Below are 12,644 nucleotides of genomic sequence, written 5' to 3'. Positions count from 1 at the left end.
ACAACGAGGAAACCGAGACAAGAGTTTAACCGAGCTCCCCAAAGCACGAACCGGTAACGCAATGGCAGCGATACTGCCGGGCTGCGGTCATGGCGCTGCCGCATCCAGGGCTCACGGGCAGGCGCTGCCTCTCCAGTGTGCTGCGGATCCAGGGCAGGAGGGCACAGCACACTCCCGGATCCCGGGGTGCCGCCAGGACTTCCCGCCGGGGCCAGACCCTCTCAGACACCGCGGGACTCCCTCCCCTCAGGAGCCCGTGCTCCCCAACAGCAGAAGGCCTGCAGCTCCTCCCAGCAGGGTCCATTACCTCCTGCTGCCCGTGCTCTCCGCAAAAACGCTTCCCAGGAGCCGGGATCATCTTGCAGAAGCGTTTTTTCCTCTCCACGAAGTATGAACATCGGCCCGGGATCGGGGAACCCCGGCCCGGCTGCGCCGCCGCCATTTTCCTCCCAGCACCCTCTGCGGCCGCCGCCTCGGCTCCATTTGCGCGCGAGCGCGGCGCCAAACTCGAAGCTCAAGATGGCGGCGGAGACTGTGTTCAACCGCCCGGTGTGTGTGCTGGTGAGGGGCCAGGGCTGCGAGGAGAGGTGAGGGGCCGGCTGGAACGGTGTGGCGAGCTCCGTCTCTGTTTTCTTCACGAAGTTATTGAGCTTTTTAGGAGAGGGGCTTCCTCCTGTCTTTCCTTCTTGACTAACAGCTGCTGGGTGAGGCCCTTTGCGTAGTGCGGGCAGTGAGCTGAGGGGTTGCTTGCATTTTTCTTTTTTGGGGCTGCTTATGGGGGTCTTCCGGGTTAGGGGGAAGGGGACTTATTCGCAGGAAGGGCAGAGGGATAGTCAGTGAGGGTTGAAGTAGCTGCTGTGGCTGCCTGGCCAGTCTGGAGGGGGTAATGCTCGCAGGGAACGCATGCAGTGGCTTTACAGAAATGCTCCAGGGGCGCGGGGGCAAACGCTTCTCCCTTGCGGGGTCGGGATTTCTGCTCGGGCCCGGCTTGCCCGGAGGGTGTTTGCGCGTCCCCCAGGCCGGAGCGGTTGCCCCGCTCGCCTCCTCTTCCGCCTCTTCCCGGCATCCCGGAGCCGGCCTTACCGCACCCCACGGAGCATTCCAGGTCCTTCGTGACCGCCCCATGGCGTGGACGAGCCCACTCGTTCGTCTCGGTCACTTTATATGGAGGGAAAAATAGATACAGTCGCACCCGTGTGCGAGTGTGCATGGCTTAGTTAGTACTAAAGTTTGGGAATGCCCCGGAATATTTTATATGAAGTATCCATTCAGAATATAGTGAACTTCAGTAGTATAGGTCTTATCTGGGTTGGACGTTGCCTATAGGCGTTAAGACTGCTCCGTTGTGGCTGTGCTGGAAGGCACAGGAGGGCTGATGCTGTGGGTACACTTGGTAATGCAAAGAACTTCTCGGATTACGCAGCAAGAAGTAAATGAACACAAGGTAGCATTGTATAAATGGTTATAAAAAGTTTCAGCAATCGTTAATAAATTTCAGCAGGCTGTTAGAAAGGTTCAAATTTCTGGACAGTTTCAAAACTCCTGCCTTGCTAGTTGAAATTTGGGGGGGGATAACAAAAAAAGCTGAGATGACTGAGGAGCTGTAATGGCAGCTGAAACCGTGGGGCTTTTGAGGTATCTTGGTCACCAGTGGGAGCTTTCTTGATATTTCTGCCTCAGTTTTTGAAAGCAGAATGTCAACTCTTTCGTGTAATGGAGCTACAAACACATTATTTGGAGAATGTTTCCTTGATTTGTTACTAAGCCTCATCTTTTTGTATACAGGAGGTTAAATGTTCGAGTGAATATTGAGCTGCTCCCAATTTCCAATCCCGTTCATAAAAAGGTTTGTGGATTAGTTGTATTTGTGTCATTTTTTAGCCTTACCTGATCTTCATTGTATGAAAGGACAGATACACAAAGTAAAAGCAAAAGAGGATCTTAGTATGTTTGTCACTTGACTTTATTTTATTTTTTTATTTCTTGACTAATTTAGTTGTTTTGGAATGGTGGGTTTTTTCCTAGCCTTTTTGGCTCCCTTTTAGTTTGGTTGTTTGTGGGACTTGCTTTTAATTTGCAAATTTACTGTTTGGAGGCCCTCAAAGGAACCAAAATTTGGGCAAAGGGTGGTCTTGCTTCAAATGTACTCAACACTTATTTAAGAATTTACAACAGCAGCTCTCTTTGCAAAGTTCTCGTCTTCACGTGCAAGTTGTCATTTTTGCTAGTTGATATAACATTTTGCTTTTTTTTTCTTTTTTATAAGTATGTTAGCTTTTGAATGTCTGGAAGGAAGAAAGGAAGTAATGGATTAAATTTGCAATGACAAAATTAATCTCAGGAAAAACAGTAATGAGATTACTGCTGGAGGATATAAAACCTTTTTTGTTGTGTTGCTTAAATTGTGCAATTGCCTACAATATTAAGATTGGTTAGTTGGGTTTTGTGTACCAAGCTGTAGCCTGTGTCAGCAGGAGCCTGGAAATCCAGTTGGGTACATCTGTGACTGATCAATCCTACAGGGTGCTATATAATAGTACCTTAAGTCATATTTATGTTTGTCTTTTCAGGATTTAGCTGTTCGATTGACTGATGATACTGATCCTTTTTTTCTTTATAACCTTGTCATATCTGAGGAAGATTTTCAAAGGTATGTGAAATGTATGTCTTGTCTGTGAAACTTTTCTAAATGGCAGAAAAGAAGGGGGAATGCTTTTAGCTTAAAATGGACTGTCTGAGAATTTAGGTTTTTGGTATTTTTCGCTTGTGGAGTTTTTTCGGTGTTTTGGTAGTATTGTTTTGAAAGTGATTGGCTCAATATCTTACAGATGAATTACAGAATCCTGGTGATATGTTCTCTGTGTAGCTACAGTACCACAGTTCATATTACTGATTACTTCTTACGTTTATCATAACTATTTCTTGTAGAGTATTTTATGGATATGAAATATTTCAAGAAATCTGGAGGGAAATCTGTTTGGAAGGACATGAATTCACAGACCTGAGCTTTTGTTGTATGGGTTTCTTACATACTGAATCTACTATTAGGTCTCATTTGACTTTACTTGCTCAGAATTTGATAATCAAAATTTGGGCACCAGACATGAACAGTTTGGTTTTCTGCTTTGTTGTTCGAGGTGTTTTTTTGAGGGATCTTTTTTGGTGTGGTGGGTTTTGGTGGGGTTTTGTTTGTTTGTTTTTTGGTGGTTTTTTTTGTGTGTGGGTTTGTTTTTAAAGAGAGGTGTAATCAGTGTGTGGATCAAGAGGTGTACAAACACTGTTTTACCAGTATGCAGAAATGTTTTGCTACCAAGTTATTGATTTGTACATGGACTTTGGAATGTTTTTTTCTGTTTTTGAATTTACTGTCTCTGTGGTGAAGGTGCACAGTTAAGTACAGATAGAGTCTTGATAATGGCTGAGTCTCCCCTCATTATCCTTTGTATGCTCCATGTGCTCCTGTCCAATAACTAACACTGTGCTGCAAGGAAGAGGTCTTCTCAAAAGACCACATCTGTTGTGCCACAATGACTTTTTTTTTTTTCTTTGTGTAGCCCCTTTTCAAGACCTTTTGAAATCAAAACCACCCTCTGGTGATAATTTTCCAAGATGTGATCACATTTCTTCTCTGTTCAGGACTGAAAGTGGCATGCTAGCAAACTTTAATGACATGATCAGAATTACTTTTTTATACTACCGTAAACAAAAGGTCTTATAGGAAATAAATTACACTTGTATGCTTTGTTAATATGGTTTTCTTCCATCCTTTTTATATAGTTTAAAATCCCAGCAAGGTCTTTTGGTAGACTTCTCTGCTTTCCCACAAAAATTTATAGATCTGCTTCAGCAATGCATTCAGGAACAGAACAAAGATATCCCAAGGTAGGTAAGAAGTGCCTTACATGTTGAGTTCTTAAAATACTTTTAGGTACCAAGACTGAGAAGAGTCTGTAGAATGAGGATGGGTAATTTAACCTTCCCCTGGATGCAGCTGAGTATCAGTCAGTGGATGGTACTGACAAAGTCAGTCTCAGGTGAACTGAGCAGTGGAATTGATGTCTGGTAATAGTCTCCCTACCTGAGCAGAAGCTGGCAAGCTTCACAGGCTAGAATATGTGCAGCAGTGCAGCACTGGTCCTTTTTTGTTTGGTTTGGGTTTTTAGCAGTTTAATGCTAGAGGGCTAATCCAAAATTTTGGACCAAGGTATAAATAATTCTGTTTCATAGAAAGCAAAATTATAAGGCATTCTGACAAGGATTTTCTTTCATTTCAGTGTTTGGATACTAAGATGTGAGGAGGGAGACCTGAGATCCACTTTCCCCTGTAGTGGCCATTTTAATCGCTGTATTTGTTTGCGTGGGTACTGGAGGAAAGCCCTGTCCAGAAAACAGAAGTTAGGCCATTTCCTGAATTGTTTACAGTGGGCTGTGAATTTTGCTAGGTTATAGGGCACCTAAAAGTCAGGAGTCTGTTTTTGCTTTGAATTTGGTTACTAAGGCCTTACTTGGTTTTGGATTCTTAAGTCTAAGATGAGTTTCTGAAAACTACAATAAACCAACAGATTAATTTTGTACATTTCTTGTAATAAAGTACAAGCATTTTAGTTGATATATGTTTGTAGTATTAACAACAACATAGAGGCTCAATTTTGTAACTCTTTCAAACAAAAAGTGGACAGATTTTTATTGCATGTATAAAAATCCACTTTATTTGACAATTGTTTGTAGGATCTACAGGTAGTGTCAGGAAAAGAGAGACTCACCATTTTGACTTTTTTCCCCTAGGTTCTTACTGCAGTTAGTTTCTTCAGCATCTATTCTAGATCACACACCTGTCTTTCTAAATGTAGTGGAGACGAACCCTTTCAAACATCTTACCCATCTCTCTCTGAAGTTCTTACCAGGAAATGATGCAGAAATAAAGAAGTTTTTAGCCAGCTGTTTGAAATCCCTTAAGGTAAAACGAGGGCTTGTAATAGTTGCCATTAGGTCTTAATGCTGTGTGTTGGTAAGCAATTTTTTCAATCTTCATACTTCAAAAGTATGTACCAAGTTATATACTCTTGTTTTTTTTTTATTTTAACTCAAATGTCACTGCATGCAGTTTTTTGGTGCATGTTATAAAACAATTTTTACTGTCACCTTAGCAATGAAAATATTATGTGTATATTCAGCTACGCTTAACAATTTAACTGGCAGGAAATCAGATGTTTAGCACAGGCAGTGCATGTGATGTGCAGCTGCTGGTCCCTCCAAGCCTTGTGCTGAATGCCAGATGAACAACAAAAGTAAAATATTGGAATCCTTCAATCTCCTTGTTCTGCAGTTGGGTTTAGGAAAGCATGTGCATATATGATTTAAGGCTTTATGGACTTCAAAGGGCTAGCAGCTATGAATAGCACATTAAAATTGTAATGATGATGCAGTTGGCTGTATGCTGCATTTTTACTTAATGAGAAGCTAATGCTCTCATAATTTGACTTTTGTCTGTTTAGTAATCTGGGCTTTGTGTTCTCTCCTCCTGTGGTGTCATATCTATATCCACCTAATAAGCAAATCTAAACATAATCTAACAAATTTAGAGTGTTTAAGTTGATTTGTTGTTAATGAAGTCCCTTCTAAATAAGCCTATATGATACTATTTCCTTAGAAAATTGGTAAGAATTTAATTTGAGGTTTTTATCTTGTGAGCATTAGCTTCATGCCTTTTGTTTTAAATTTATTATTTATATCTTACTCATTCTTAAGTTTGTTTATTAAGATGATTTTTTTCCACAAATATAATGGCTTTGACTTGTGGTTGCTTGGGCAGGGTATGCTGATAAGATTGAAGCTAAATACTACTTGTATTTGGAAGTTAAAGATTTGATTCATTGTCAATTTGTTCATAGGAAGACAAAATGATGTTGGAAGAAAAGCTTAGAAAAACTGAAGAGGATCTGACTAGACAACTGAGTTACACTCAACAGGTAATGTAAATTTTTAACTTTCCTGTTGGAAGCTGCAAGTAGTAGATAGGCTTTTAGTCTAGAACATGTACCTGTTTTGTGAGTGGCTTGGTTAGCCAGCACCTAGCCAAGATAATTGAGGGTGATTTGGGTCAAATGTAGCATTATCACAGTGAATTTTAGGTATCATGGAACAGAAAAATTTCATTAAATCTCCTGTTATGGACACTGAATGCTTGCTTACCTCATCTTTGCATTTTCAGTGGAAATTACTAAATCTGTTTGCTGAACTGGAATGCAAAGTTGTAAATCAAAAAGAGGAAAAGATACTTCTGAAGAAATTCTACCTCCTCCCCACCTCCTTACTAGAGCACTTTGTGTTCTAAGGGTAGGGAATATCAGCAGACTGCTTTTCACTCTTAGTGGTTGAAAAAAATACAATTGGAAATTAAGATTTATTTAATCCAGTGTCTGAAAGGTGCTTTTTACATTCTCTCTGCCTTACTTTCCTGTATGTAGAATGAGCAGATGTTTTGGAATCTGGTACTGAAATTTAGTCTTCCCTTAATGCCATGTCCTTCAAAAGAAGTAACAGTAAAGAATCATTTGGCAATGACTGAAATGCATACATTTTTTAAACTGTATGCTTTGTCAAACTTAAACAGAACTTGTCAGAGAAGAGCCGAGAACTAGACAAAATGAAACATGAATGGACATCAGTCACTACAGCTCTAACAAACAAACACACACAGGAGCTGACAAATGAAAAGGAAAGAGCTCTGCAGGTATGGCAACAGAAAAGGATTGGCAGTGTTCATATATGTGAATAGCTGCTTCGTTTAATTTTCAGATTCATCAAATAATTTCTTTGCTTCTTGTAGGCACAAGCTCAGTACCAACAACAGCATGAACAACAGAAAAAGGAGCTAGAAAATTTGCATCAGAAAAATATTCAGCAGTTGCAGAACAGACTCTCAGAACTGGAGGTCATCAATAAAGATCTGACAGAAAAGAGATACAAAGGAGACTCCACAGTCAGAGAACTGAAAGCAAAGCTTTCTGGAATAGAAGATGTATGGCTTACTGATTTCCATAACCAACCTTACTGTTTTTAGAGCTTTATCACCTCCTGCCTATGTATGCAATAGGAAATACAGCATATTAAGTTTGTTAATCTCTTTGTTCCATGTTATACTTACTTAAACAGCTATATCTAAATCATAACTACTACTATTACAACTATTAAATACTAGTACTAGTATTTAAAAAAAAAACTGCTTCCCAACATTCTAGGAATGTCAGAGAGCAAAGCAGGAGGTACTTTCACTGCGTCGGGAGAACACAACTCTGGATGCTGAATGTCATGAGAAAGAGAAACTCATAAACCAGCTGCAGACCCGGGTTGCTGTTCTGGAACAAGAGATCAAAGATAAAGATCAGCTCGTTATTAGAACAAAGGAAGTATTGGATGCCACACAAGAGCAAAAGGTTTCTTCAAGTTTCAAAATAATTTTCTCTAAAGCTTTGTGAAACTTCCTTAATTGCAGTCTCTATAGATTAGCAGGTGACCAATTTTTATGAATAAAGCAAGTAAGCTTTCAAATTTGCTTAAATGTTTTAAGTTATGGCATTAGAAGTATACTGGGTTCAGCTTTACCAAGGATGCAACCATTTTAATATTGTGGTACTGCAGTAAAGTCAGTGGTACTTTTTCTAAACAGTAAAATGGACAAATTGAGGTCCTCTGTAATTTGACTGGAAAGCAAGAACTGAATTACTTGTAAGGATTAGTTCTCAAAGAATTGTTGAGGTTATACTTGAAATCATAAGCAATGTCTGTCATACTTTATTTTCATACTTTCAATATTTTTTTAAAGGTGAACCTGGAAGAGAGTACAGAAAAAAAACAAAGTCATATTGAAAAACTAGAGATAACAATTAAGTCATTGTCAGGAGAACTTCTTAAGGTTTGTTTGAATGTGCCATTATCCTTATGAAGTGTCTTGTTCTTAGGTGTTTATTTTGAGAATATCTGATTTTAAAATTTTTATTTAACAGGCTAATGAAATTATCAAGAAGTTACAAGGAGATTTGAAAACTCTAATGAGTAAATTAAAATTGAAAAATACAGTTACAATTCAACAGGAAAAACTCTTGGCAGAGAAAGAAGAAAGACTGCAAAAAGAACAGAGAGAATTCCAGGAGATGGGTCAGTCTCTTCGGACAAAAGAACAGGAGGTACTGTGACAGGTTAAACCTCTGTCCTGTAAAGGCTATTGCAAGTATTGTGTTGGGTTTTGTGTTTAACTTGCAGCAATAAGGTCTTTACCCTTTCTGCAGAGTAGAATTTAATCTTTTGCTGGGTTAAAATATTTAGATGTGTAATTGACTTAATTTTTTTTCATGTTAAACTGATTTAATCTAGCCATATTAAAACTAAAATTGCATTGTTATGAGTACAAAGCAATAGAATGGATGAATCAACATCCTTTAGAGGATATCTGCATGTGAAAGTTGGTGAAGCAAGCAAGAACAGGAACAGAGTGAACTGTTTCTTCTGTTAAGTATATTTATTCCCCTTGCACAGAGTTCTTGCATTATTTAATCATAGAAAAACTAAGGTTGGAATGGAAGTGTTTCTGGCTGTAATCTTGTCGAAGCCCTAGCTAAAAACAGGGCTTATTTTGAAGGAGGTCTCACTGCTTCTATAAAAACTTGGGTTCAGACTCTAAGATAATTTTAAAGCAACAGATACTTCTTATTTGTTTATATTATAGTTTTTCTTCAGTTTGTAATTAGTAGTAGGTCCTGATGGTGCTATAATTATGAGAATATTACAGGTTTGCAAGCTACAAGAACAGCTAGAAACTACAATACAAAAACTAGAAGAAAGTAAGCAGTTACTGAAAACCAATGAAAATGGTAGGTTTATACAGTTTCATTTGCCTCTAATATAACAATGATCTAGTTGCTACTGAAAATTAATGGAAGCAACTATATTGCTTTACCTATTCTCTTTTTTTATAAGGAACTGGGATTATTGTTGCTCATAAAAAATAAGCTGCTGTCTGCAGTGTGAATGCAACACTATTGTCTAGAGCTGCAAGTGGTTGCTTGGGCTTGTGTGCATGCTGGGGGCTGACTCTAGAGGAAGGAATAGAGTGGCACGTGGGTGTGAGGGAACCTCTAACCAAAAATGAGACCAGGACTTCTAGTGATGCTTGAGCTTAAGGAGGAAAAATGGTTAACCAAGCTGTTGCTTTTTTTGAGGAAGGGCTGCCTGCTGTTTTAAACAGCCTGTAAGAGGTAAGAAGTGAGCCTGACCTGTTTTTATTTTCTCTCTTCAGTAATCACATGGTTAAACAAACAGCTGAATGAAATTCAGGTGGGCAAGAAGCTAGACAGTTCTCCCAACACACTTGGTGGTGGTAGGGCTGCCATTTCACCTCATGGCATGGTAAGACACAACACTATAAATACTATGTTTAAGATGTAACTTTTTTCCTGAATGTATGACCTTAAAAAAAAAAAGTGCTTTAATCTTTTCTGGGCCCTGCAGTTTTAGAGTGGGTTTGGTTTTGCTTTGTTCTGTTTAGGGTTTTGTTTTATTTTAATAACATAAAACCCTGCAGGGGGCTATTCGATAGCCTGGCCTTGTAAATGACAATTTTCTAAGCTCCCATTTATTAAAATACCCAAACCAGTGCAAAATTAGCCTGGAAAAGATGAAGTGGAGGGTGAAGGGGGAAAATAATAAAGGTGGCATTTTTGTGTTATGAGGTTAACTTACATCATTATTATCTTTATAAGTTGAAGAAGCCAAGTGTACTATTTGACTACTCGTATTAGTGATATTTAGATTATGAAAATAAGGGGCGAGAAACACTACCTATTGTCTCTGTTAAAAATAGCTTATTTGTTTTTATTCTTTGTTGCTACTGTGTGTACAGATGTCTGTTGCCCCCTAGCAAGTGGTGAACTGATGAGTAAGCTCAGTAGTGGAAGGGCATATTCATGCAGAGGTCACTGGTTTATAACTAGATACATTTAACATATTAATCAGTTACAGGGTGTGTAGCTTATGAAGACCTTATAATTACTGCTAATGTAACTAGCTAATACTCAACTTGTCTAACTTGTAAAAGTTTTAATTAAAAATGTGAATCTTGGAAAAGTGATATTTTCTTCCCATCAGGGAGATGCTAAGGAGTGTTAGCTTTGTAATTGTGGTGAGTTATTATGTTTGGAATTTTGCATCTCTACAAACAATTCAAGAATTGCTTTCCTCCTTCATGCATGTGTTGTGGTTTTTTTATGGATGTTTTGTGTTTCTCTTGCAGCCTGACCGACCATCCTTTCCCAGCTCAAGAATCAATCATCCCATTTCTCCTCTCTATGCTTTCCAGAACTTCGCAGAACCAGCACACCACAAAAACATCAGTTCACAGTGTCCAGTACCAAAGGCAGGCACCTTGGCTTTTTGTTTTGGTTAAGAATATGGTAGCTTAACATATCAAAGCTTTAGTGTTTTGAGTATTTACTGTACATCCTGGTATTCTTAACTATCAAGGTTGGTAATAGCTAATGCTTACGCTCAAGACAAGGTGTTTATTTTGAGTACTTGTTGTGTGCTTTGGAAAGTATAGAAACATGGACTGCTGAATAGGACACTGCATATACTTAGTGGTGGACAATCGTATCTGGAGCAGCCCTCTTTAGCCTGCAACTTTTGTGTTTCTGCAGATTCAGTTTAACATGCAGCTTTCCAAAATGAACCAATGTTCAGATGTTCAGACAGTACCTGCAACCATTTATCCAGCAAACAAGGAGAAGTAAGTGTCATTACTGCATTTTTAGTGGATTGCTTTGGTTTTTTCATTGTTTTTTAAAGCCTCTTGTATTCTGTGTGTGTTTGGAGCTGAGCAAAACACCTCCAGTAACAAAGTTGTTCTGTGATCTCCATCATCACGAGTTTTAAGTTGCAGCAGACTTAAATTGGTCACTGGTTTGTGGGCAATAAAGGAAGAGTTGTGCTTTCAGGAATGAGTTCCAAGCAATAAAAGTTCATTGTCCCTCCTGGTGACAGATGTAAGCCTGTCAGGTGATGGATGGGTCAGTCAAAAAATTAGTTATAGACTGTTCCTGAACTACTCAGTGATGCTTTACTTTATTATTTAAAAGTTCTTAGGAATGCAGTTAAAATTTATCTGGATGAGCATGTCTGCACACTTGTTAATGCACTGCTAACTAACTCCATTTGTTTAAGAATGTAATTTGCCTTTTTATTTTTTTAGTGGTGATAATTTGGGGTTGGACTCAAAGTATTTCAAGAAAAAAGATGACAGCATTCCTTTACGAGGGCTTAGCCAAAATACACTCAACTCTGGTATGTATGGAAATAGGAAACAAAGATCTTATTACTGGAAATGTACTTAAAGGGTAATAATAACTATGGTTCTATGAACAGTATCTTTTTTTCTGCTGTTCTACAGAATATCTGAAACCATCTACATCACCAAAAGCCCAGCCATCACCAAAAGCTGCAGTAATACCACCCTCAGCTTATTTTCCTGGATAGGAGATGGGGTTCTTAAAGTAAGAGTCCTCTTCTGACCATTTGGGGGGTGTGTGTGATGTCCTGTAATAGTCTGACCTGACATAGTTTTCTAAGTCTGAATCTTTTCTTTGAGACGCATACCTTGATTGACTTGGATGACTTTTCAGGATACAGAGCCTAAAGAAAAGATAAAAACTTTTTAAGCAGCCTCAGCCCCCCTTAGTATAGTGGAGACTGGACTCTTCCTAAAAACCCCCTTAGGTACACTGACTTTTGTTACAAGAACTGGCAAGTGTGGCTCTGTTACAGATGAAATGTACACTCCAGCATTCCCTGAGAGAGAACACTTCTCTGTGAATACTTTTCTTGACTCCTTTCAGAGAAAGGATGATGCAAATAGGAAGTGCTGGAGCACAAGGTGTTGCTGGTTTAGCTGACCAATTTTAATAATGGTCAAGCTTCTACATTAGCATAACTGCCTCACTAATTCTCCCTTACAGTTTTAATTTAAAAAACTTTCTCAATTTAAAACTGGTTTATTTCATTTGTGTATGGACTTACAAATATATTTAATACTTAACTTGCTAAATTATTTCCCTGAAGGTATAAAAATATAATTAAAAGTTCTTGCTCTTGGCTACCCTTTCTGTTAATGTCAGCATTGTACTCCACAGGCCACCATGCATAAAACATAAGGCAAAGTATCTAAAGAGTTAACTATTGAAAGTATCACAACAGCTAAAAGCTACTTATTTTTACTAACCATAGTTCACAGAAATTTGAGCTACTCTAACACTTCACTTTACTTTAGGGGGACCAAGTCTGTTCAGCTTGTTCTACTGGAGCTCAAATATTAGAATCACAACTTCATTCTGTGCCAGCTTTACTGGGACACCAAATAAAAGAACTGGCAAGTGTTTGTAACATACAAAATAAACTTTTAAAGTTACTTTTTTAATGTCATAGCTTTTATCCTAGCTATTTAAGTGTATCCAGAGGATTGTATATTTAAGTGGTTTGTTTTGCAGTGCAAACTGTGTATATTTGTTTATAAATCAGCACCCATGTTAATGTATATTCACTTTTTTTGACATGTAAATTTCAATGGAAATATTAAATGTGTGTTTTTTGTATCAAAA

At 38.6% G+C, this 12,644-nt stretch overlaps 2 protein-coding genes across 3 annotated transcripts in view; one reads left to right on the top strand and one right to left on the bottom strand.

Annotated features, from left to right (window-relative positions):
- TRMT13 (tRNA methyltransferase 13 homolog) overlaps positions 1–358 on the bottom strand; it is an 8,686-nt gene extending 8,328 nt beyond the window's left edge. The window contains exons 1-2 of the mRNA XM_071749809.1: positions 173–358; positions 52–81 (exon numbers count right to left, since the gene is read on the bottom strand). Coding sequence (XP_071605910.1) covers positions 52–81; positions 173–358 — 216 coding nt within the window. The remainder of the gene's footprint in view (positions 1–51; positions 82–172) is intronic.
- SASS6 (SAS-6 centriolar assembly protein) lies at positions 291–12,644 on the top strand. 2 transcript variants are annotated; one of them, XM_071750887.1, is made up of 17 exons: positions 292–587; positions 1,786–1,846; positions 2,571–2,650; positions 3,778–3,882; positions 4,786–4,957; positions 5,892–5,969; positions 6,614–6,733; positions 6,830–7,021; positions 7,242–7,436; positions 7,826–7,915; positions 8,007–8,186; positions 8,789–8,870; positions 9,296–9,405; positions 10,289–10,411; positions 10,692–10,780; positions 11,243–11,334; positions 11,441–12,644. In XM_071750887.1, the coding sequence occupies exons 1-17, from the start codon at positions 391–393 to the stop codon at positions 11,524–11,526; spliced, it is 2,052 nt and encodes a 683-aa protein (XP_071606988.1). In that variant the 5' UTR covers positions 292–390; the 3' UTR covers positions 11,527–12,644. The 2 variants fall into 2 exon arrangements, with proteins under 2 accessions (XP_071606989.1, XP_071606988.1); XM_071750888.1 differs by lacking the exon at positions 7,826–7,915 and having other exon boundaries at positions 291–587.

The sequence above is a fragment of the Heliangelus exortis genome, chromosome 8, assembly GCF_036169615.1.
Source record: "Heliangelus exortis chromosome 8, bHelExo1.hap1, whole genome shotgun sequence".
In the NCBI taxonomy this organism is placed as follows: domain Eukaryota; kingdom Metazoa; phylum Chordata; class Aves; order Apodiformes; family Trochilidae; genus Heliangelus; species Heliangelus exortis.
This window is presented reverse-complemented; position numbering and strand designations above follow the sequence as displayed.

Coding starts and splice junctions, on each gene's coding strand:
- SASS6 (XM_071750887.1), top strand. CDS start 391: ATGAACATCGGCCCGGGATCGGGGAACCCCGGCCCGGCTGCGCCGCCG. Junction 2,651..3,777: donor TCTGAGGAAGATTTTCAAAG/GTATGTGAAATG, acceptor CTTTTTATATAG/TTTAAAATCCCAGCAAGGTC. Junction 7,916..8,006: donor TGTCAGGAGAACTTCTTAAG/GTTTGTTTGAAT, acceptor TTTATTTAACAG/GCTAATGAAATTATCAAGAA.